The sequence below is a fragment of the Lactuca serriola genome, chromosome 4 (genome assembly GCF_051521515.1).
Source record: "Lactuca serriola cultivar US96UC23 chromosome 4, Lser_US96UC23_V15, whole genome shotgun sequence".
Classification (NCBI taxonomy): Eukaryota; Viridiplantae; Streptophyta; class Magnoliopsida; order Asterales; family Asteraceae; genus Lactuca; species Lactuca serriola.
The window spans coordinates 388,264,099-388,291,222 of NC_136411.1; the positions used below are offsets into that span (position 1 = coordinate 388,264,099).

A 27,124-nucleotide genomic window follows, 5' to 3' on the forward strand; every position below is an offset into this window, starting at 1 on the left:
GGCATGTAGAAGACTAGAAGAGAATATTACGCTAAAGAATATTCATGGAATTTAATTGGCATCTTCTAAAATTGATTATGATGGTCCATCCTTTTCAAATACAAGTAGACTTTAACGAAGCAACAAATTCAAAAACTTTCAAATCATTGAACGTCAAACTCAACTGATTTTCTCAAAGTTCTAACCATCAATATGGATATAGATGATTTAGCTTTTTTTATTTCTAAGAAAAAACATAAACATCAAAGAATGATTTATATGGTTTGCGAGTAGATGATTTAACAAAGTTAAGAAGAAGTAACGTATACGAAGGAGTAATATATTTCAATCAAATAAAAAAAATTATTTTTATTACATTTTCTTAACTTTGTTAACAACAAATAAAAAAAATTATTTTTACCCTAGATCATCCCACATAAAACTTGTTAGGCCCTTGGTCACCACAAGACCATTTGTGGCATATGTGGAGCATCGGCCACGTTTGTATACACCAATTACATGAGAGAGTTTGATGTTAATTTCTTTTGATTATTCATTTATTAGTTTATAAATCGTGGGAACCATGATTAAAAATTAATTAAACTTTTATAATAAAAATTTATAATTATTAATAAGTTTTTATAATAATTCATTTTAAATAAATTATTAATTAAGAGATATATCAAATTTTTAAAGTTATTATAACTTCAAATTTAACATATAATTAGAAAATATAAATTTGAATTTTGAAATGAGTTGTCTAATATATCTACATGACAAATATCATAATATTAATGAAAAATTATATTATAGTGACAATTGGCAAAAAAAAAATTAAAACTATTCATTTATTAGAATATAAATTATGACTTTTAACAGCTAGTTTAAAAAAATCCATATTTCCTATAAATCATTTTACTATAATTTTTTATACCATTTTTTTTCTTCTTACTATACAAACCAAAATACATACACAAACATACCATGGAACAATCTTTGGGATAAAAAGAAGAAATTGTGTTAGCTCGTGTTTGGATTTCAGTGTCCGGCAATCCTTTGTAAAAAAGAGAAATATTTTGGTAATATATTTGAAACCACTTCCACAACGATTGTTGGGTTAATCGGTTGGTTCAGCGGGTCATGGGTCGGATCTAGTTAATGATCTAGGAGTGTTTAATTGAGTCATGTTGAAATAAAGGGATTATACACATGTTTTAGGATGTGCACAACAGAAAAGGTCAACTTTGACCAAGTTTATAGGAAATCACAAGATATGCATGTGCATGTTTAGTCTAAATAGGTGTCTTATTTCCTTTGTTATGTATCTCTATTTTTTATTGAATTGAGAAGCTTTATCCTAACAAGTTTACTTTCAGATACATACGTGACTAGTGTGTGTTGTGTGTGTTTATTGTTAAGGACCTGTGTCAACAATTGGTATCAGAGCTTAGGGCTCGTGAAGAGGAACAAGGCCGGTTTGAGAGTCGGTTTCACAAAAGGGGGTAGCCCTTCGCTGCAAGGCAGATGCAGCAGGAAACCGGGTTTCAGGTGAAGAGGGTGATGGATTGTCGGTAGTGGGTTGATCACAACTGGTCTTAGCAGCTGTTATCGGCGAGGTTTGCAAGTGAAGCAGCCGGTGGGTCGAAGGTAAACAGATGCTATGAAGGTGTTGGTGTTCGTCACTGGTTAATGGCGGAGAAGGTTTGTCAGCTGATGGGTTTCTTTGGCGGATGTCATTAGTTTTTGGTGGTGTCCGACAAGGTGGTGATTCCGGCGGTAGGTTGTGGGTATGTCACCGGAAAATGGAGAGAGTTACCGGAGATGCATGAGAAAATGAACAGAAAAGATCCGTCAAGCAGGTGGCTTTGGGTTTGTTTCGTTTTTGCAGGTGAAAGAAGACGGGAAAAGCGGGTTGCTTTGTTTTCTTGATCGGTGGAAGACGACTCTCGTTTCACAGAAGTGTTAGGTGAAAACGGATTTTGTATGGTGACAAACAATATCCGGGTATGGAGGACTTTGTACGTGACCGAGGTGAAGGTCCGTTGTCCGGGAAAAGTAGGGATTGGATGAAGACTTTGGACGTGACCGAGGAGGAAGTTGGGTGTCCGGGAAAGGTCTTGAATCGAGATGAAAAGAGGGTGATTAAAGGCTGTTTGTAAACAAATGGTGTGAACAACCGATTAAGGGGGTGATTGTTTGGTTAATCGGTTAGTTCAGCGGGTCATGGGTCGGATCTAGTTAATGATCTAGGAGTGTTTGATTGAGTCATGCTGAAATAAATGGATTATACCCATGTTTTAGAATGTGCACAATAGAAAAGGTCAAGTTTGACCAAGTTTATAGGAAATCACGAGATATGCATGTGCATGTTTAGTATAAATAAGTGTCTTATTTCCTTTGTTTTGTATCTCTATTTTTTATTGAATTGAGAAGCTTTCTCCCAACAAGTTTACTTTCAGATACATATGTGACTAGTGTGTGTTGTGTGTGTTTATTGTTAAGGACCTGTGCCAACAATGATATGAGAAAAGGTGTTTATCGGGATCTCAATGGACTTTCGTCAATATGACATGCTATGAGGTTAAAAATAACCGAGTTCAACCACATTTACAAGGAATTCGAAAACACACATCCAAATAGAAGTAACGACTCTGAGGTAATCGATGTGGCACTTAAACCATCCAAGAATCCCAACTTAACCCTAAGCACTTTTCCTATATCAATTCTTAGTATGAGATGTGTAATTTTCATATAAGATTTTGAAGATGGAAATTAAATTTTGTACTAAATAAATTTCCTTTTATATAAATTAATGTATACTTTTTTTTTTCTATGTTTTGATTTTTTTGGGGTTTTTTTTTTATTATTATTTTAATCTATGTAAGGTTTTAGTTTAATGAAAATCTATTGTTTTTATTTCCTTTAGTTATTAAAAAATATAGTTTACTTACATGAATAGTAAAAATAAATTATTTTGTTGATGTGGCGTGGTGGATATACCAAAGACAAGGGGTGTTCAAAAATATACGTATCCCAAAAACCAATCCAAAATACTGAAAATCTGATTTGCAAGTATCCAAAAAATCAGATATTTGAATTTTCGGATACCCGAAATTCGGATATCCCGGTTTTCAGATTCAGATTTGGGTATTGATATTGACGATTTTCAGATTTTCGGATAATCCGAAATTTGAAGTATATATACACATGTGATATTTTTAATGTATTTAGGGTTTAGTCTCCGGTCTCCACTCTTCCAATTTCTTTCGGAATGGATTTTGGTTTTTTGGAATTGTTTTTCGAATACGGATATTTTTTAATACCCCTAATACCAAGTGCAAAGTGGTTTGATAGTAGTGATGTATTGGTAGCGATACAACAATACTTTTTAATGGCCAAATGGTGAGTATACATAGTGGCCTTAGATAGTGAATATAGATGAACACAATGTACCATATATAGTAAAAGAACCCTAGATCGAATTATAGAAAGCCTAACATATCAACTGGTTAATTAATGGTTATGATTTTGATATGAGACTAGTTAAATAAACCTTCAAAGGGTGATGCTAACCAAACTCCAATCTTAACGCATTAGGAATTCATATGGAATCAAATTTTGTTGTATTCATATGACACCATCGAAGAACAAAAATTATACCACCACCAGGCTATGGTTACATATGCTTACAAGATTACTTGGATTGAGTTAAACAAATACATGTAGATAGATAAGCCAAATCCAACACATCTTATAAAAACCTACAAGGAAACAATGTATTTTAAGACTACATGTAAATTTTTATACTCAAAAAGGTCTTTCAGAAATTTTGTTTTTTTTTTTTTTACTAAAAGGAAAAACGCCTAATACCCAAAAATCGAGAATCAGTACCAACTCTGGTCCAAATTTTAGAAACCGTTCCAGATCTAGAGTAAGGTACCCGGTCGATTTTAATAAGCGAAACACAGTATTAAGTATACACAGAAGAAGCAAGAAGAAATACCATATTATATACACACTTACTTCTAACCATATAATAATATACCCAAATTACATGCATCTTACTGGTTTACGCAGTCATAAAACCCTAATAATAATAATAATAATTGTCCAATTGCCCACATAACTATTATTCACACAAATCCAACAAAGCATAAAACTAGGCTTCCACACTTTCAGCCTGAAGAAGTCCCTCGCGGATTTGAGAAGCGATATCCTTAACAGCACCGGGGCCATGAGGCAGAAAGACAGCATTGGATTTTGAAGAAGCTCCAATCTCTTTCATGGTATCGAAGTACTGTGTCAACAACACCATGTCCATAACGTCTTTGGAAGATGTCCCGGGGACATTTTCCGAAAACGCGAGCACGCTGTCCCTCAACCCATCCACGATTGCTTGGCGCTGCCTCGCAATACCCAGCCCGGATAAGTATTTCGACTCTGCTTCTCCCTCTGCTCGTTTGATTTGTAGGATCTTCTCCGCTTCTGCCTTTTCGCTTGCAGCTACTCTCATTCTTGCAGCTATTGTTATATATATTATTCTAGATGTTAACTCTTGTTTCTTTGTTTGTTTATATGACAATTTGCAACTTACTTTACTCTTGTTAACAATTTATAAGAAATACCAACTTACTTTATTCTTATTGTAGTTACAATTTAACTTCTTATTTATCATAAAACACCCTATATTTTGGGTTTTCTCCAAATTAAAACCTCACCTTTATTTTATTTTTCTTAAAAAAGACCTTGCATTTTTTTGACCCTTTTAACAGGCTTAATGGTAATCTTTCGGATTTAGACAACTTTTTCCGAAAAACCTCAAACTTTTTTTTTCTTTTTGTTAGACGTGAGGGTTTTCTCGGAAAAATAAAATCTAAGGTTTTTTTCAAAATAGTAAATTACTGAAATCGTCCCTATGGTTTGGTCAAATTGCACCTTTGGTCCCAAACTTTTTTTTTGCACTCGGATCATCCTTTTGGTTTGATTTTATTGTGTTTTTCGTCTCTTACATACATAAAGTTAGGGACCAAACGTGCAATTATGACCAAACCATAAGGACGATTTCTGTAATTCAAAAAACTTGTGGGTTTTTTCAAGAAAAATTGTCTAAAACCGGTAAACCTACTAAAAGGGTAGGAAAAAAATTGAAAAATGCAAGGTCTTCTTTTGGAAAAAAAAAATGAAGTGGAGGTTTATTTCGAAAAAAAACCCAAAATATAGGGTTGTTTACGATATTAACCCTACTTTAAATACTAGTGTAATTCGTTTTGTATTGGAATGAAATTGTTATAATTGGGTAGATATTTCAAATCACAATGTCGTAATTGATTATATTCCAAATCCAAAGTAATTTTCATTTTTCAATAATGTAATTGATTTTATGAAAATCAAACTAAGGAATACCTGCGTTAATTTCATTCATCGATCTTTTAACATGTTGATCAGGCTCAATGTCAACGATCAAAGTTTGTACAATTTCGAAACCATACCCAGACATGGCCTACAAAAATTAAAATCAAAAAGCATAAAACATTTCCAAAACCATAAAAGTTGCAATAAATACGATTTACCTTTTCAAGCTCCTCTTCCACACCTCTAGCTATGTCATTCTTCTGAAGGAAAACATCATCCAATGGCAGCTTAGGTACACTTGCCCTAATTACTAACAACATTCATGTAAAAACACACAATGTGTGTTCATAAGTCAGAAGCAATACCAAATAACTCAAAAAATAATAATAATAATAATAATTGAATGACTGATATACCCATTGGATCTTACCATCAAAGACATAAGCTTGAACTTGTTGCTTGGTGTTTGAGAGTTTGTAGAAAGCATCAGAAGCCTTATCAGACAAGGCACGATACTGAACAGAAGCAACCACAGTAACAAACACATTGTCCTGAAATTCAACAAATATAGTTTGCATAAGATGAAAATTTTAAAAATAGAAACAATCAAATTAAAATTCAAGATAAAGAAATGCTAAAAATGAAACCTTTGTTTTTGTTTCACAACGAACATCAAGCTGATTCACACGTAATGAGAGCTTTCCAGCCAACTTGTATCCACAACACCAAGGCATACAGTGACAACCGGGTTCAAGTACTTTATCAAACTTGCCAAAATGTTCTTTCACAGCTACAGTGGATTGCCCCACTTGTATGCATCCAAAACACTGACCCATGATTCAAATCTGAAAACAAAAAATTGACTCAATATATATGAGTAAAAATTAGGAGTGTATATAGTTGTAGAATATCAAAGATTCCAATTACATTAATAGATGTTCAAATACATTAAGAGATGTTCAAATACAACTATAAACAAAATTTGACCACTATTTGAATGTGAGATTGAAACAAAATGTTACTTCAAGGGAAAAACATTTTGTACAAGTAAAGTGGCAATGTCGAAATCAAGTCAGGGGAAGGAATAGTTGATAAGATGATCAGAATTCAGAATCTGCCACTTGATTTGACTTATGAAAATCAAATAAATATGATCGAAAGTAGGAAGTTTTTTGACTTATTTGCATCTTTTCTATAGGGAAACAGTAAATCGAGTAAAGAGAGGTTTAATCCTCTATTGACGCAACCAGAAGCATATGCACAGTTAGTTTTCCAGTGTGAAACAATGAAATTGCAATATTCGTTCTACATCCAATTTACGTTAAAATTCTAGAATTAACCAAAAAGACGCGCGAAAGTCAAAACCCTATAAAAAAAATTGCAACAAAACAGAGATCAACAAAACAATTAGGACCACAATGAAACTCGATTAACTTAGGCAATGAAAATACAAAACATTTCTTAAACAGTTTATTCAATCGAAATACAGAAAATTTTATAGATTATAATGAAAAAAAAACTAATCAGCATCAAAAAGAAAACAAGTTATGCTTGCATAAAAAGCAAAAGACAAAACCCTAGAAAATTTATCCAAAAATAGGAATGAACCGAACAATTCGCACATTTTATCGAATTACACAATGAACTTCGATTAACTTACTCAATCAAAATACAAAAGAATCTAAGACGGTTAACTTATGCAACAAAATACAAACAAAAAAAATCCGTACATTATAATGAAACAACTCATCAGTATAAAACATCTATAACATCCATAAGATCGATTCAGAAACGAAACAAATAACAATTCCATAAAAAGCAAGAATTGAACTTACGTTTTGATTAGGCGCGTTAAGCGTTTGAAGATCGAAGAGGAAGATGAGTTTGAAAAGCGGCCTGAGTTTTGTTTTTGTTGGTACAGAATATAGTGTACGGGTGTTAACTGCCTTTCGAGATTTTCTCTGCCGTTGGCACGATTCGCGTGTATTCCAAGTTTTTTAAAATGATGAAAATACCCCTTGGTGCCAACTGGAAATGTTTTAAAATAGATTGCTTTTCAACCTTTGACACCGAAACATATATTTAATTTTCAAATAATTCCTCCGACTTTTGAATACTAATTTAAATTTTAGGTGATTTCAAGGTGTTATGCATATTGATATAATTCGTCCCACTTGCTACCTGCTTGACTCGTTCTACAAATATTTGGCCCATGTTCTTTTTAATTAAATCTTTTACTTTGACTTGTATAGATAAAATAGAGTAAATTACAAAAATGTCCCCTGCTTTTAGTTCATTTTTGCAATTTTAGTCATGAATCATCCATCATGCATTTATGTCCTAATTTTCATGTTTAATAATGGTTTTGGTCTATAATTCATCACCTTTAACAATCTGACTGTTTAATTTAAAAATATGACAATTGTACCCACAAGCAAACTAGAAAGATATCGTTTATTGATTATCAATGTTATACACACGCAACCGATTTAGCATTTACAATTTACACACTCATAGGATTACGAACAATGGAATTCATTTATAGTGTTGTTGACCACAAAAAAAACACTTGCGCTCCAAGTTGATAGGTCACAATGAAGCTCAGAGGCATATATTGCACCTCTAACATTGTAGAGGCCGAAACTTGAAGAAACACCACAGGTGAAGCTCAAGCTTCATTTCTCCGCAATTGTGCTTTAGATTTTGGCTTCGCTACAGTGTATATGATTGTAGTTATTATTGTGATGTAAGAAACTGTACTTTAACAGACTGCAGTGTTTTATGAGATGGTTGTTACGGCCATTTTTTCGGTTCAACCCATAATAGATTTTAGGTTAACTAACCTCTATAAATAAAGTTCCATTTTATGAATGTAACCCTAACATAGAAAATGTGTGTGACAACTAGTATTAATACAATATATCTTTAGTCTCTTCATGGATGTAGCTCGATTTCTTTGATTGAATGAACCACAATAATTTTTGTGTTCTTTATTTTTTTCACATCTTTAATTGTCTTGTGACTGTGTTTTGTGTGTTTATCGAAATCCTTTATCCTAATATTACAAATGGTATGAAAAGTAATTATTTAACTTTTAAAAATTAGATAATTGAAGTCAAAATCGTTTATCCAAACAATTAAACTATTAAAAATTGGATAATTAAAGTCAACATCGTTTATCCAAAAAATTAAAATTGATGGTCGAAACTCGAAACTTCAAATTACAAGAACCAAATAACGGGTTCTAATGCGTACAACAAAGCTTAATGATTTTACTTCCAAAAAGACGATGACTTTAAATAACTTTAGAAATGTATTTTGACCAAAAAAGCATAGTTGAAATAAGATAATCATGAAGTTACAAGTCATTCTAGGGTGGTGTTAGTTGGCATACCTATCAAAAACAAAATGTTTTGACTTTCGTATTCAACCAAATTAACCTTCAAATAAATCCAAATAATTATAAATAATCGACACTTTCTTCTCTAACTATACAAGGTTTTGTTTGTTTATATTACGTTCGTTTTCAACTTCACATGTTTTGTTTTTATTACTCTCATAGAGGATTCATTGTCACATACGACGACTACATGACAAAAGTCATACAAGAATATAATAAACTATTATCTAGTGGATTTTGTTTAATAGCATGCACACATAACTATTTGATAGTGAAAGTCCAATCAAATGAGTTTTCCACATTAATTAATTCCTAACATTTTTATTACTTTGTTTTATTTTTTTTTCTTTTTATTTAACCAAGTATACCTTCTAATCTTTCAATTATTTATTAAACATCATATATCTAATTTTGTCTTACTTAAAAAACTAATATAAAATGTAAATTTATAAAAATAAAAATTAAAAAAAAGACAAAATTGCAAGAATGGTCCCTGTAGTATGCTAAAACTAGCAACTTTGGTCCAAAATGGGTTTGGCTCACAAGGATAGTCCAATAGTTTCGTTTTGTTCTGAGTTTAGTCCAAAAAAATTTAAAACTTTTTATAATGACAGATTTGCCCTTGGTATTTTCCCCTTTTCAGTTATTTTATTACAGATGTCAAAAAAAAAAAAAATCTCTCTCTCTCTCTCTCTCCAATTTCAATACCTAAAGATACAATCCACCATCATCTTCTTCAATACCCTCGTCTTCTTCATAAAACCCAACTCTTCACCACCATCTTTCCTTCCAGCTACCATAAATCAACCACCAACACCACAATCAGAAATCAAGGTTTGTGCAATCATCCTTACTCATGCTCAAATCAAATATATATCAAAAGCTCACCATCAGTTCCTCATCCGCCCCTTTCTTATAGATCTGGAATGTCACTCACATTTGCAGTGGGTATCTAGATTTCAAGAAGGTTCTATGAATCGTTTCCTTCTTCAAAATCCGATTTTGTGCTTATTATTTGTAATCAATCGATGGAGGTTTACTATTAAACGGGTTCATCCACCCTTTGATCTCTATGAATCGGTGATCAGCGAAGGGCCGGGTATCGAAAGCCATCAAATCCAACACCAAATGTTGATTTTGTTTCTAAATACATACATAAACAGATTTTTGATGTTGTTTCTAAAACTCAAGAACAACACAACTTTGGGGGGGGGGGGGGGGGAAGCTCCAGAACAACCCATGTTTTTGTGTGTGGTTTTCGTTTCTAGAACCCAAAAAACACAGAAAACAAAATCGAAGCTCTAATATATACCCAAATAGGGAGTCGATGTGGACATGATGTTCGATTACATGACCGAAACTCTAATTGAAAGAAACGAATTGAATATACCTCTTATTGTTTCCCGAATGATCTCTTGCGGTCTGCTAAGAACCCGAAAAGTGAAGCTTCTTCATCCTAAGAAGTATGTGTGTGTGTGTGTTTTGTTGCATGTGTTTGTGTATTTGTTTTGTTTCATTGGATCATTCATTCTCAGATCATGTATAATCGAGATAGAGAAAAACAATAAACATATGGTGATGGGCTTTTGTTTGATTCTATATCTGCAGGTCTGAAGCAAGAAGAAAACTCTTGATTTGTAGCTTTGAATCAAGAAGAAAATTGATGGTGTTTGATTCGGAGGTGTGAAAGTGATAGAGACAGATATGGTGTTCAAGAAGAAAACACCTTTTATTTGCAGGTGAAGGTGATGGAGATGGGTTCGAATGTTGAGAGAGAGAGAGAGAGAGAGAGAGAGAGAGAGAGAGATTTTATTTTTGTTTTATTTTTAATTGTTGTAATAAAAGAAAATTGGAAAATAAAATAATAAGGGGCAAATCGGTCATTATAAAAAGGTTCATAGGAAATTGGACTAAACTCGCAACAAAACAAAACTATTAGACCATCCTTACGAGCCAAACTCATTTTGAATCAAAGTTGCTGGTTTTGACATACCATAGGAACCATTCTTGCAATTTTGCCAAAAAAAAATAAAAATCCACCATGAAATTTACAAAACAACCTTTATATAGAGATATTAGAAAAAGAGAGTTCTGACCACTAATTTTTTTTATGTTAAACATGTAAATCGAAATCAATGCGGACGTATGGAATGATAAAATAGATAACGAGATAAACTTAGCACCAACTTTCACCAAAGAAAAAAACTGCCGAAAAAAGACAAACAACTGAGTTGATAAGAATCAATTCTTTTCTTTTTTCTTTTAAAAACATGTTAAATGTTGAAAATTTATTATTCTACTTGACTTTATATACAAGCCATATAATTTTATAAACTTCAGGGGTTTATTTTGTAGAATGAATTTTAAAGAAATAATAATATTTCTTGAATAGTTGGTATTTGAACAAATTAAAATGTGTTATGGGAAAGATAACAAAATTCTGTATATAAAAATGAAATATTAATTATATAAAATCTGAATTTTTTTTTTATTTTTTGTAAAAAAAAATTAAATAATAATTTTTAGATAAGGATTGAATTTCCGTCGATTCAAACTTTATTTATCAAGACTTAAATTTATTAAATTTAATGTAACTGTATATCTTTTTGAAAAAAAAAACACTTTTTTATTTAAAATCCGAATAAAAAATAAAATAAATGGCATAAAAAAATGAAATATAAGATTTTTGTAATTACTTTTCTTTTAGAATACACATTCTAATAAATGAAAGAAAGAGAACGTCCTACTCCTCTCCTACATGTGTAAAATGCTCTCCCTACCAAAAGAATGCTAATATTAACATGGAATAAACTTAGGATCTACATATGCAAAATGACAGTATTGCCCTTCACGGTTTTATCGTTTCTTCAATGGTCAGCCCAAAGAGTCAAAGTCAACAAGCCCAATTGAATGCCATGGGCCTAAACCCCTTCAACTATTGCGGCTTCTCCAACTTGTACATCATGCTGGGAAGATTGTACTCTGGTCAAAACTCCATTTCATGTACACATGTTGCCATAGTTTTTTTTTTTTTTTTTTATTTTTTATTTTTTATTACATTTGAAATGATTTTGGCATGAACATGAATATATCTTGTAATGGAGAGAGTTGATAATCGTAGTATTGACTTTGAGGGGTAAAAGCGTCATCTGCAAACGGATCAATATAATTATATTGAAAATCTTCTCTTTTAGCTTCACTTTGAACTTCTCTTTCGTGTTCTGAGCTTGAATCCGTGTGTAAAGTGGGAACTGAATCCGATGTTTCGAAATTAAATCCGTCATCCATGACGTGATGAGGTACTGATGACAATGGTGCTTGAAACGATGACGTTTTAGCCACGGGAGAATATGCTGTGATATCCGGTTTTGTTTCAATTTTCACCTCAGAAAATTGTATTGATTTTGTTTCTGCATTTAAATGTTTTTCCAATACGCCTTTCTTGTTGTATATCCGACATAATACCCAATCATCTAACTGCATAAATAAATAAATAAAACAATTAGTCATGGATTCAATAATGGGTTGTACATTATGCATTGAAATGTGTACAATGAGGGAATTTTGAGGAGGAAGATCGGAAAGTAGTAAGTACCCTTAGATTGTTGCTCCGTTTGCCGGCGGATCTATCGACGTTAGCGAGACGATATTCATGCATAATCCAATTCGTTTTCACACCTCTCGGAGCTTTTCCGGCGTAGAACACCAACGCTTTCTTTATTCCGACGGCTTTTGGTTTTCCGATCGGCTTGTCTGCTCCGGTGGCTTTCCAGTAACCAGTTCCTGCGGCTCTGTTAGGTCGAGATCCGTTTGGATACTTTCTGTCTCTAGGTGAGAAAAAGTACCATTCCTTTTCTCCGTACAGAGCCATCTCTGTTCAAATCAAAACAAAAACAGAATCAATATCGATGAACTAATGAATCTAAATCTAGATCACAATCGCATAATCGAGTTCTGAAAGAGATTCATAGAATTTAACAGTTCGTTTCAAAGTTATATAAAAAAGGATCGAATTTTGAACGAATTTCATTTTGGAGACATAATCGTAGAATTTTCTTAAAAAAAATCCTCCGATTTGGATTAGAAGCACTTGAGATCGTGAATTTCCGTGATTGAAATTCCAAATAACAACCATTGATGAGATCAATTTGAAACGAAATCAGAGGATCTGAAACTTATGATGATAAAAATCCTTGAACTCATACTCGATTTTGAAAACACAAACAGAGCATCTGAAAACTCTGATTTCAAACTTGACGTGATAAAATCGAAATCAAAAACAAGATCGAAAAAGCTGAAACTCACCAGGAAGCTGCCACGGATCGAACTTATACAAATCAATCTCAGCAATAATAGGAACCGAAATCGTTTGAGAAGCGCATTTCTTGATAAGGTAATGCATAACCAATTCTTCATCCGTGGGATGGAATCTAAATCCAGGAGGCAACACCAAATTATCTCCAGTCATTATGAGTTAATCTTCAACCTTCAAAAACTTCAAAATTCCTTTGCTCTTAAGTTGTAATGCTCTGCTAGGGTTTTTCAGTTTTCGACACTAGTGAAGAAGCAACGAGAGAAGTTATATAGAAGAAAGGGAACACGTGAGGCATTGAATCTGGATGAAAGAAAATGTTGGTTCCACGAAGTAGCATGAGAGAGAGGATTTGCTTGGTGAAGAAGGGCTTGTTGACGCAGCCTCTCGCTTTCATGGCGTGCTGAAAGACAAAAGGGAGGAGTCGACGAACAAATAGTGGTGAGACACGTGTGGGAGGTTTTGACCCCACGTGCGGGGGAGAGTATTGTGTCATGGAGTTCGTCATTTAGTTTGGACGGATTTGGTGGGTGTTGCTTTGACTCATGTCCGTTGGTGCTGAAGTCGGCGATCGGATTTGCGGCCCAGGTTTTCGCTTTTTTTAAATTAAATATTCAATTTTTAAAATATAGATATTTATTTAGGTTTTATGTAAATATAAAAAAATAATGGGTTTAAGTTTGTTTATAATACTTTTTCTATATTCTTGATAATTAACATATCAAAAATAATTAAGACAAGTTTACTGAAAAAGAGTTTTTTTATATGGTATAAGTCAAGAAGTATTGATATTGGTGGAGTAGTTTACATTGACTTTGGTGTAACATTAATACACTTTCAAAAATAGTATTTATTATTTTGAATTGGCATGCATTTTATAAAGAAATGCAGAAAACTCAGAAAAAAATTTAAAAATATATCAAGAGTTAAGATACAAAACAACATATCAACAAACTTCAAAATCTATCACACCAATCGACCAAAGAAATAACAACCATTTGGTTTTGAAAAAGAATCGTAAGAGATTTGTTTGATAAAAGTAACTAAAAAGCTATTTGTTAATTGAAATATTAGTTTGTTAATCTGATAATTGATAATTAATGATATTTGGTAAAATGTAACCTGACAAGCTATTTAAGAAATGCTATAAAACAAACATGTAATATATTTTATTAAATTAAGAATAAATGGTAAATAACAACTATCTGGACACTTCTTTTTTAAATGAGAAAATGACTCTTGAGGGTAATTAACTTTTGCGTTTTTACTTATTTGGTCCCTTCCTTTTTTATATTCAATATACTATTGAACTTGTTGTTTGTGTTCACCATAACCTTTTTGACCGACTTTTAACCTGTGATAGCCGGTCAAAGGGCTATGGTGAACATAAACAACAAGTTCGATGGTATATTGAGTACAAAAAAAAGAAAACGGGCCAAATGAGAACAAACTCAACAGTTGGTTACCCTCTTGAGTCATTTTCCCCGAAAAGTTAAATGAAATTAAAGTTGCAAAATTATCAAAGACTGCAACCTTCTTTGGCTATAACGTATATGAAGAACGTTTCAGAGGGGTAACTTTGTTAAAACATGGTCTATGCTATGCTTATTGTGGTTAGCTGTCAACACCTCTCTTCAAAAGGATATGATTGTATATGAGAGGTATATTTATCAGCATAAATGTTTACCTCAAGGTATATTATGGTGATGTGTCTGCAAAAGCAGCGTGATATTGTACATATTGATGTTATATCTCATCCCATGAATTCGATCTTAAAGCTAAGTAAACTAAAAAATCACAACACTTTGTGATTCCACTCGTTTGTATACTTGTCTAGAATCCATGATACGATAAATCATTCGATTGGAAATGTAAATGTAGTTATTAAATGCGCCTGCTTAGTCAAGATTCCCCTAATAAATATTCAAGTGCGTTACATAGTTGTACATGTATGAATAGTGTTCTTTCGTGGATTATGTTTTGAAGAGAAGCAAAAATGAATCTCATAAAGTCATTAAGTAGGAGATGACGTGGGATTTGCTGTAAATAAGTAAAGGGAAAATGACTCAGGAGGGTAACCAACTATTGAGTTTGTTCTCATTTGGTCCATTTCCTTTTTTTGTATTCAATATACCATCGAACTTGTTGTTTATGCTCACCATAACCCTTTGACCGGCTATCACAGGTCAAAAGTCGGTCAAAAAGGTTATGGTTAACACAAACAACAAGTTTGATGGTATATTGAATATAAAAAAAGGAAAGGGAACAAATGAGTACAAACACAAAAGTTAATTACCCTCAATAGTCATTTCCCCTTTTTAAAATTAAAGAAATAATAAACAATTATAAGGTCGTTTATTTCTTTACAAGATAAAATTTAAAAAGTAAATAGTACAAAAGTCACTAACTTTTTTTTGATTTGACAACACGTTTTTTTTTCTTTTACAATTAAATCACTATGTTTTTAATTTGTTACAATGCTGATCAGTTGACCGATTTGCTTCAGGTCATCCAATTTCCACTGCTGACGTGTTAGAAGCGAAAAAAGTGGCAAAAATAACACTATGTTTTCATTTTTTTACGGTTTTGACACTAGGTTTTCAATCTTTTCCAATTTTTATACTAAGTTTCATTTTTCTCTAATTTGCAACATAAATGAAATAAACATATGCAAAAACATAATTTCTCCATTTATCCTATAATATAATAAAGTATATGCACAATAGATTAAAAAATATATATAAATAAAATAAACATATGCAAAGACATAATTGCTCCATTTTCTATACTTGATTTTCTTTCTCTTTATAACACTCCAAAACTCAAAGAAATTTAAAATTTTCAAAATCAACCATTAATCAACACATTTCAAAAGCATTATTTCAAATCAGAGTTTTTCCAAGACTCGGTGACATAAAACATGAAGTTGCTTATGATCATGCATTTGCTTTCTCATGATCCTCAGATGTACCTGAAACGATAAATTAAAAATGTAACGTCCCAAAAATATGATCTAAAATTTTCATTTTTAATTTAAATAAACGAAATTCCTGAAAACATTATCCATACAACCCAAATGAAAATAAGTATATCATCATCATAACAATCAGAGTAATATCTCAAAAGTGGAATCCATATGGTGTGTGCGATGCAGTCATCCCGAGCTCTTCCCCTTGAAACCAAAAGTACCTGAAACATAAACTAAAAATCGTAAGCACAAATCTTAGTGAGTTCCCCAAACTACCCCATACCATACATAATAAATCACATATTGGACCCCCGTCCTACATCAGGTCTCGCCTGCCATCGGGCCACGCCCGACATCGATCCCCGCTCGGTTTACAGATCTGTTATTCATAGGCCTCGCCTGTCATTGGGCCTCGCCCACTATACACATACAATATATATATATATATATATATATATATATATATATATATATATATATCACATAACCATGCTAACACATATAATGATCATAAAACAATAACATATGTTCCAGTCATCTGGCCCCTCCCCGCATCAAGCCCAGCCCGGTATTTATAGCAACACATAACATATGCAAGGGTCATGCTGACTCCTAACACCCTAGCATAATCAATAAGGGCTGGCATTGGTGCCTTCGACCCGCTAAACCCAGTGAGGAAACTCACCTCGAATGCTAAATCTCACTGAAAATCCCTAGCTGCTGCCCTGAAGAATCCTCGAGCTATCAATACAAAATAGTACCCAATTAACACTTGGGTTCCAATCTATATCAAGCAATCCTCATTTGGGGTAAAATGACCATTTTACCCCTGACCTAGTTTGAACAACAATGAGGCCCAAACCCACAAACCAAAAAGGCCCAAAACCAATTGTTCCTCCAAGGCCCACTTATGGCCTAATTTTCCAAATTAGGCCCAAACCCTATATGGACCTTACCCTAAGGCCCAATACTTTTCCCTAGTCTATACTCTTAGCCCAAAGCTTGATTTCAGATGGCCCACTAAGACCTAAAGCAATAAGGTCCAAAGAAATGACACAACCGAGGCCCACAAACTACGAAGCCCAACAGACTGAGTACGTGGGGCGTACTCAGCTGTACGTTAAGCATACAAGCTAAACGACTTGTACGTCATGCGTACAAACTTGTACGCCCAATGTACCCACCCAATAAGTCCATATCCACAATAAGCACTTAATGCTTAAGACTTAAAGCTCAAATCACAGATCTAAGTCATAATCAACGTCTAGAACCATAAAGTCACTGACTTGGTGACTTTGCATGCCCCGAAAGAACCCAACTTCGAAATATAACATTCTACTTTCATAAAATGGCCATAACTCAAGCATGGATGGATCTAAACTTTAAAGGTGACAACTTTATGCATCTAGAACCTTAGAAACACTAAGAGTGGCAACTCAAATCTCTTGGAGTAGTAACACACCACTATATCCCATTCATTGGCCAAAAAGGGACAAAAACACATACATAATAGATCTAAACCACCATTTATCAAGTTCATAGCTTTTTACCTAAAATAAGTTGGAAATGAAGCAAAAGGTCGAGATCCACAAGCTCTTCCTTGATCCACCACCATACACCAAGCTTCTACTTCTTGAATATGAACCAAAACCACAAAATGTGAGCATAATGAGCTCAAAACACAAAGGAAAGGCTTAGGGTTTTGAATATATGGCTAAGGGTCTGAGGAGGCTGAGAATTGAGGGTTTCAAAAGCCATAAGGATGATTATATAGTGTTCATTCTCAAAATTTAGGGTTTTCATTAAACACACGTACGCCTCGCGTACCTGGCTGTATGCCCGGCGTACGTGTCTGGAACCCCCGACCAACCCTCACATGAGTATGCTAAGTGTACCAAGTGGTATGCCCCACATACTCGCTTTACAGCTTGTACGCCAAGCGTACCATGTGGTACGCCCCACGTACAACATGAGGACCAAAATGCAACAAAAATCTTAACTAGGGAAAAAAGAGAAACTTACCAGGATTCGAGCGTTACAATTCTCACCAACTTTACTTAGACTTCATCCTCGAAGTCAGCTACCCCGAATAACTCCGGATAGTGCTCTCTCATCTCATCCTAGGGCTCTCAAGTCCACTCCAATCCCTTGCGGTGTTGCCACTACACCTTCACCAGCTCGACTATCTTGTTCCTCAAGGTTTTTGTCTTCCGATCCGAAATCATCACCGGTCTATCAATACAATTCAGGCGGTCATCCACCTGAATATCCTACAATGGTACCACTACGGAATCGTCCATTAAACACTTCCACAGCTGAGAGACATGAAACATGATATGAATTTGACTGACCTCATCTGGAAGATCCAAGCGATAAGCAACCCGGCCCACCCGAGCCAAAATCCTAAACGAACCAATATAGTTGGGGCCCAGCTTGCCACACTTCCCAAATCGGATGACACCTTTCCAAGATGACACCTTCAGAAGAACCATATCTCCCACCTGGAACTCTAAGTCTGATCGGCGCCTGTTAGCATAACTCTTCTGCCGACTCTGAGCTGTCAGGAGACTGCTCCAAACCTGTTGAATCAGCTCAGTGATCTTGAACACCACCTCAGTACTCCCCATAACCCGCTGACTGACCTTGCCCCAACAAATCGACGTCCTGCATTTCCTCCCGTAGAGCATCTCAAAAGGAGGTCAATCAATGCTAGCGTGATAACTGTTTTTATACAAAAATTTTGCTAACGGAAGATACATATCCCAACCAGGGGCGGACGCATGATTTTACAGTAGGGGTTGCATGGGAGAGTTAGAGGTTGCATAGTAGTAGAAAAAATTAAAATTTCGAAAATTTTCGAAAAATTTTCCATTGCGGCCGGAAAATTTAGGGGTTGTCGGTGCCACCGTGGACCACCCTTAGGTCCGCCCCTGATCCCAACTCCTTCCAAAGTCTAACACACATGCACACAGCATATCCTCAAGAGTCGGAATAGTCCGCTCACTCTGACCATCAGTTTGCGGATGGAATGTTGTACTAAAATGAAGATGAGTGCCCAACTTGTCATGAAACCTCTTCCAAAACCTGGAAGTAGATCGGATATCCCTGTCAGAAAGCACTGATACCAACACTCCATGTCATTTCACCACCTCTCGGATGTAAACCTATGCCAATTTCTCCGTAGAATACTCTCTTGAACTGGAATGAAATGAGCGCTCTTGGTCAAACAATCCAAGATGACCCAAATCGAATCCACTCTGCGTGCAGTCCTAGGAAGCTTCATGATAAAATCCATAGGGATGTCTTTCCATTTCCATAGGGGAATCTCCAATGGTTGCATCTTTCCGTGAGGATGCTGATGCCCGACCTTAACTTTTCGGCAAGTCAAGCATCGCTTCACATACCAAGCCACATCCCGCTTCATGTAGGGCCACCAATAATCAAGATGAAGATCCCTAAACATCTTTGTCGCCCCGGGATGAAGCGAGAACCTCGACTTATGAGCTTCCTCCATCAGAATTTATTGTACACTACCCCAATAAGGAACCCAAACTCGCCGATGCAGAGTCAACAATCCACGACTATCATAATTGAAGGAAGCCACCTGACCCACAATGCGCTCACTCTTCCGGTGCTTTTCCTTCATAGCATCGTCCTAAGCCTCATGAATTCGCTCCAACAATGGAGTAATCACGGTCTTCCTTAAACATATGTCTCTGATCGGAGCCGCGACCACCTTGCGGCTCTGTGCATCGGCCACCACATTGGCCTTCCTCGGGCGATAAAGGATCTCACAATCATAATCCTTCACCACATCCAACCATCGACGCTACCTTATATTTAGATTCGAATCATCCATCAAGTATGTCAAGCTCTTGCGATTCATGTAAAAAGCATAGTGGACCCTATAGAGGTAATGTCGCCAAATCTTGAGGGCAAAAACCATGATGCCCAACTCTAAGTCATGTGTCGGATAATTCGCCTCATGAGGCTTCAGCTGCCTCGAAGCGTAAGCGATCACGCGACCACTCTACATCGACACTGTCCCCAAGTCGGAGAATGAAGCATCACAATAAACCACAAATTTATCAACACCCTCTGGCAGGGTCAAAATCGGCGTCTCACACAACCGCCACCTTAGATCTCGAAAGCTGCCTGCTGCTTAGGCATTCAGCGAAATGTAACCATCTTCTTGGTCAAACGGGTCAAAGGAACAACTATCTTGGAGAAATCTTGGATGAATCTCTGATAGTAACCAGCCAAACCAAGAAAACTCTGAATCTCAGATGGAGACATCGAAACCTCCCACTGCATCATGACCTCAACCTTGGCCGGATCGACCAGAATGTTCTTCTAGTTAACAATGTGCCCAGAGACTGCACCTCGCACAACCAGAACTCGTACTTGGAGAACTTTGTGAAAAGTCTCTCTCTCCTCAAGGCCTCCAACACTTCCCTCTAGTGTTCCTCGTGCTGCTCCTAAGTCTTGGAATAAACCAAGATATCATCAATAAATACTATCACATACCGATCCAACATCGGTCTGCACTCGCGGTTCATGAGATCCATGAACGCGGCTGGAGCATTGGTGAGCCCAAAAGGCATCACCACGAAATCATAATGATCACATCGAGTCCGAAAAGATGTCTTCTGCACATCCTCATCCCTGACCCACATCTGATTATAACCCGATCGCAAATCAATCTTGGAGAACCAAGATGCACCCTGAAGCTGGTAAAAAAGATCTTCAATCCTTGGGAGAGGATAACGGTTCTTGACATCCATCTTATTCAACTACTGGTAGTCGATACACATACGGTGAGACATGTCCTTCTTCTTCACAAACAGAATCGGTGCACCCCAAGGTGAACTTCTTGGTCAAATAAATCCCTTGTCTAACAGCTCCTGCAGCTGTGTAGACAACTCTTTCATCTCTGGAGGAGCCACCCGATACGGTGCTTTGGCAATCGGAGCCGCACCAGGAACCAGATTAATCGTGAACTCAACCTGCCTCTCCAGAGGTACCCCAGGAAAATCCTCCGGGAATACATCCGGGTAATCCCGCACAATCGGCACATCATCCACGACGACCTTACCCTTATCCCGGGTATCCATGACATAGGCGACAAAACCCGAGCAACCCTGGTGAAGATAGCGCCTGGCCCTCACTGCAGAACACATAATCGGCACACGTTGCGGTCTCTCCCCATGAATCACCAACTCTCCCCCACTTGGGGTCCGAAACCGAACTAACTGCTGCTCATAGTCGATCACTGCCCCATTAGGGCTCAACCAATCCATGTTCTCACGCAGAGGAATGGGAACCAAATCAACCGGATACTGCTCGCTGAATAACTGGAGAGTACAATCCCAATGGACCCTCGCAACCTGAACAAACCTATCATTAGTAATCTCGACATCTAGAGGACAATCCAGCTCCCCCGGAGCTCCAACAAATCTCTTGCTAAGCGCAAGCGATACGATCGAGTGGCCCTCGAATCAAATAATACCAATGCAAAAATACCGTTCACAAGGAACGGTCCTAATATAAAACATATAAACATAAGCAATCAATTCAATATAAATAAAGAGATAAGGAGAAGATACATACCCGTCACTACATCGGGAGCTTCACGCGCCTCCTCTGCCGTCAGCTGGAAAGCCCTGCTCTTTGCCGCAGGCGCATCTGCCTGGCTCTGGCAGCCGTCAGTAATCCGAAGAGTTGCAGGAGCGGGTGCTAACACCGGTCATGTTGCACCCAAGCTCGGACAATGGGCCTTCTTACGGCCCCACTGATTGTAATGAAAACAAATTAGATCTGATCCTTGGGTGGTGGTAGTAGTACAATCCCTGCTATAATGACCCGTCTGGCCGCACTTGAAGCAGCCAGAACCACCACCCATGCACGGTCCTTCGTGCGTCCTGCCGCACTTGCCACAACAGCTACAACCCTGATAGCCTCTCGATCTAGAATCCGATACCTTGGGCCTCTTTCCAGAACCCCCTGATCTCTAAATCTCATCCCGCTTCCTCTTACTCTCCATCTCCAGGTCAATCTCCCTCTCCCTAGCCCGAGCTATCATATCCTCCAGCATCTTGCAGCTGGATGGGCTCACAAACTGTTGAATGTCACTTATCTTCATCTCATGGTATCAGGCCTTCTTCATCTCCTTATCCGCCACATACTACGGAACTAGAAGAGTTCTCCCTAAACATCGCGGTGATCTCATCCACCGTCTCCGTAGTCTGGCGGATATCCTGGAACTCTCGCGCCAACTGCTGCACCTCAGTTACCGGTGTGAACTCAGCTCAGAACCTGGTTGAGAAATCATCCCAGGTCATCCCATCAACAACATCATCGCCCACCTCCTCCTACCAGTCTCGTGCCATGTCATTCAAAAGGTAGGAAGCTAGTCTGACCTTGTCCCCCTCGGGACAATGACTGGTGCAGAAGGTGTTAGCAACATCTGCTAACCACTGCCGACTTGCTATGGGGTCCTTCTCCCCATGATAGTATGGAGATCCACATGCTCGAAACACTATGAATGTCAAACAACGTGCTCCTGTTAGTGTCGTCATCTCAGAACGAAATGAGCTCAATCTCTCATCTAAAACCTCCAAAATACCCTCCTTGACCGAGCCGAAGATCACAAGAGTCTGATCAAGAATGCAATGAGTAATCTCAGACGAGAGGAACTCTCTATTCTGCTCATGGAGCTGCCCAATTCCAGATCATAAGCCCGAACCCTCACCAGCACCAGAACTGCCAATAGGTTTGCTCCACAATACCACCATACTGAAAATAGACCATATAAACCATCATATATATATATATATATATATATATATATATATATATATATATATATATAAGGAATTCATGCACTCTTTAAGCTCCCGGGTCTCATCGCAACTCTTCTTGAATCGAGTACGGATGCTCTGCTTCTAGTAGTACGGGCTTATACTACCTTCCACATCTATCCGTACTTTCCTCAAGAATTCCTTTGACTCAACCAAGTTACTCTATATCTCTATAACCTTCCCTCAAAAGTAAGGCTCCCAACACTAGATCTCATCCTAGGTTTTCCTAGGGAAAACTCCATACCACTCTCCTCCATCAGCTGCAGAAGGAACTCCCGCTAACTTCCTCTAACTAGCTCACGAATACAATTACATATCACTAAAACTAGATAATTCTTCGAATGAGAGGTCTCACACTACAACGGTTGGACTCAAACAAGAGCTGCGCAATAGAGTTAAAACCTAACCTTCTAAAATTATTAAGTTCCCATAATATGTAACTTAGCACATCCGTTTACTAGTTAGAACTCCTAAAAGCACAAAGCAAGCATCATTCGAGCATCAAGTAACCAGAACCAAGCATAACCTAATCAGGTCATCCTATCATTGATGGATCAGTACTAGCATGCAAGTCTACAAGATCATACAATTGTCATACAAATTCATCTCTCCTAGCATTCTATCATGCAAAAAAACTGAGTGGATCCTTAGCCCTAACTAGCATGCGATTCACAGATTCATAGGTCAAATCATATCAAATATAATGTATGGATAATTTGGGAAAACTTACTTGAGCTCGGCTGATTGCACGCACCACACCCTTTCTTCTTTTACAAAAATACTATTATTAAAAATAAATATATTTCTTTCTGAAAAGATTTCAAAATCCTAAGTTTGAGTTCAGACACACTCGAGAGTGTACCCGAATCCCTCAAACCAAGGCTCTAATACCAACATGTAACGTCCCAAAAATATGATCTGATAATTTCATTTTTAATTTAAATAAACGATATTCCCAAAAACATTATCCATACAACCCAGATGAAAATAAGTATATCATCATCATGACAATCAAAGTAATATCTCAAAAGAGGAATCCATATGGTGTATGCGATGTAGTCATCCCGAGCTCGTCCCCTTGGAACCAGAAGTACCTGAAACATAAACTGGAAACCGTAAACACAAAGCTTAGTGAGTTCCCTAAACTACTCCATACCATACATAATAAATAAAATACTAGGCTCCCATCGTACATGACATCGAACCACGCTCGGTTTACAGATCTGTTATTCTTAGGCCTCGCCTGTCATTGGGCCTCACCCACTATACACATACAATATATATATATATATATATATATATATATATATATATATATCACATAACCATGCTATCACATATAATGATCATAAAACAATAGCATATTTTCCAATCATCAGACCTCGCCCCGGCATCGAGCCCTGCCCAATATTCAGAACAACATATAACACATGGTCACACAAACTCCTAGCATCCTAGCATAATCAATAAGGGCCGACATTGGTGCCTTAGACCCACTAAAATCAGTGAGGAAACTCACTTTGAATGCTAAATCTCACTGAAAATCCCTAGTTGCTGTCATGACGAATCCCCGAGTTATCAACACAAAATAGCACCCAATTAACACTTGGGTTCCAATCTATATCCAATAATCCATACTTGGGGTAAAATGACCGTTTTACCCCTGATCTAGTTTGAATCAAGACTGAGGCCCAAACCCAAAAACCAAAAAGGCCCAAAACCAATTGCTCCTCCAACTCCCACTTATGGCCCAATTTTCCAAATTAGGCCCAAACCCTATATGGACCTTACCTTAAGGCCTAATAATTTTCATTAGTCCAAACTCTTAGCCTAAAGCTTGATTTCAGATGGCCCACTAAGGCCCAATGCAACAAGGTCCAAAGAAATGACCCAACCGAGGCCCAAAAGCTTGATTTCGGGTTAAGTAAGCCTTGTAGTAGCTAATCAAATTGCTAATTCAATTAACCTTTTGTTGATGGTTCGTCACACAAGGCTCACACATTAATTTCCCTATTTTCTAGTTAACACTAGTTTCACGTTCGCTATTCCTAGTCATATAACAATGTTTTCACATAAATCATATGAGATCAACAATTAAGAGATGTTCATGCAGCTTAATATACTTGTTAATTAACAGAAAATAGTTGTTGTTAACACATGGGGATCTTTAACAAGCTTAACAAAACAAAACTCACCAAATTAAATTAATCCAATCATAAAATCAAACCATATTCATAAAGTCATCTATCCTAAACAGAAGTTATGAGTTTTTAGCTCATAATTAAAGCAGGAAACAACTCAAAAACGAAATCAGTTGATGCAAACATAGTTCAAACAAAAGATTAAGTAAAGAGTACACTTGATTTGCCATGATCTTCCCAAAATCGAATGATTAGACTTGATCTTCGAGTTCCAGAGCTTCAGCAGCAACTTGAATCACAATTTTATCCCCAAGGGTTCTTGAGAGATCCTAAATTCTTAAATTAAAGTCCCTTATATAGTTTCTGAAAACAGGGGCTACTCGACGAGTTTATAAACCGACTCGGCGAGTCCACCACTTAATATACGTATATGATAAGGACTCTTGTTTGATCACGAATCTTCGAGCCTACTCGGCGAGTAGGCACCCAACTCGCCGAGTTCTTCAGATTTTTTTTCTTTCTTTCTTCTTTCTTCAATTCCCGAGCTTCCTATCGCTTTTTTTTGCTTCCATTTGCTTTCGAGCTCATCTTTTAGGCTACAAATACATTTTAAACATATTTAAGTAGCTTTTGTTCATAATTTGTAATAAAATATCCAAAAAGTATTAAGATTTAACACAAAATATATGACTAATTATGCACATTCACAAACCCTCAAAATTAGGGTTTGGGTCTAAACAGTGTATGTACGGCGTACCTGCTGAGTATGCCCAACGTACGCATGTAAGTCCCGCTTTTCTTATGCATGAGTACGCCATGCGTACACTCCAAGTACGCACAACGTATGGATGAGAAAGGTAAACTTAACATATTTATGGTTAAAAACGAACCTTCTCGAGATGGGTGCTACAATTCTCCCCCACTTGAACTAGACTTCGTCCTCAAAGTCCAATGTTGCGAATTACTTAAGATAATGCTCCCGCATCTCTGCCTCTAGCTCCCAGGTCCACTCAGAGCCTTTTCGATGCTGCCACTGAACCTTTACCAAAGGTAGCTCCTTGTTGCATATGACCTTCATCTTAGTCTCAAATACATATAATGTCTCCAAATCTTGAGGGCAAAAACTAATGCCTCCAACTCCAGATCATGAGTTGGATATCGTTCCTCATGCGGCTTTAGTTGTCGGGAAGCATACACAATCACTCACCTTCTCTACATAAGAACCGCCCCCAAACCTGTGATGGATGCATCACAAAATACAATGAAATCCTCGACACCCTCCAAAAGGGTCAACACTGGGTCTCGCATAACCTTTGTTATAGTGTCTCAAATACTCCCAAACCATCTCTGAGACAACCAGTATCGCACCCATCTGCGCCACACATTGATCACCCACATGATCCTGTAACTCAAGATCCAATACCTTGACCCAACAGTCTCTACCAGGTCCAACCTGAATTTCCATAATCACATGGGCCTCACCCATGGGTCCCACCCATCAAGATCCACTCAGGCCCAGCTATGCCTCGGACCCCAATGGTCCTCAACCTAGAACAGAGAAAAATTCCCTAACCATCCTAGCCAGCATGCCCGAGGCAAAGACTGATTCTTCTTCCACACTTGTGATAATCTCAATAATAGTCTACCTCGAACTAATGAATGCTAAGATTCCATCATAGTCTTACAACACCTCCAACCACCCATGGCCTTACCACACTCAAACCATCACAATACCACACATCCAGAACCGAATCCTACAACCAATCAGGAGTTCAGGTCATGCATTTGAACCCCACAACCAACTATGAACAATAATGGAGATGTCGACCTGCAGTCGGGAGTTTCCTAAACTCCCACCAACACAACCTCAATCTGAACAACCACTTAATTCTCCCCCACTTAGACTCAAAGAAGGTCTCTCACCTCTTAATCCTTATTGATCTTCGACCCGTCTCCCTCAAACAGTATGAACCACCCATACCCTGCGCTAAACAATATTAGCTTTCCATTGCTATCCAACTCCATGATTACCCAACTCCTTAAACCATGAAGGATACTCTTGAAATCTTAACCAAACTGATAATCTAGATCACTTCCTATGACACCATTCCC

The 27,124-nt window shown here is 36.8% G+C and overlaps 2 protein-coding genes across 2 annotated transcripts; both read right to left on the bottom strand.

Annotated features, from left to right (window-relative positions):
- Positions 1-3,967: 3,967 nt before the first annotated feature.
- Positions 3,968-7,302, bottom strand: LOC145097825 (hypersensitive-induced response protein 1-like). Its single transcript, XM_079035475.1, has 6 exons — positions 7,167-7,302; positions 5,979-6,176; positions 5,762-5,882; positions 5,550-5,641; positions 5,383-5,479; positions 3,968-4,500 (listed from the first exon to the last, which is right to left on the bottom strand). Exons 2-6 carry the CDS (start codon positions 6,165-6,167, stop codon positions 4,139-4,141), a joined length of 861 nt encoding a protein of 286 aa, XP_078891601.1. The 5' UTR covers positions 6,168-6,176; positions 7,167-7,302; the 3' UTR covers positions 3,968-4,138.
- Positions 7,303-11,752: 4,450 nt separating this feature from the next.
- Positions 11,753-13,322, bottom strand: LOC145097826 (NAC domain-containing protein 2-like). Its single transcript, XM_079035476.1, has 3 exons — positions 13,037-13,322; positions 12,327-12,604; positions 11,753-12,208 (listed from the first exon to the last, which is right to left on the bottom strand). Exons 1-3 carry the CDS (start codon positions 13,197-13,199, stop codon positions 11,786-11,788), a joined length of 864 nt encoding a protein of 287 aa, XP_078891602.1. The 5' UTR covers positions 13,200-13,322; the 3' UTR covers positions 11,753-11,785.
- Positions 13,323-27,124: the final 13,802 nt, after the last annotated feature.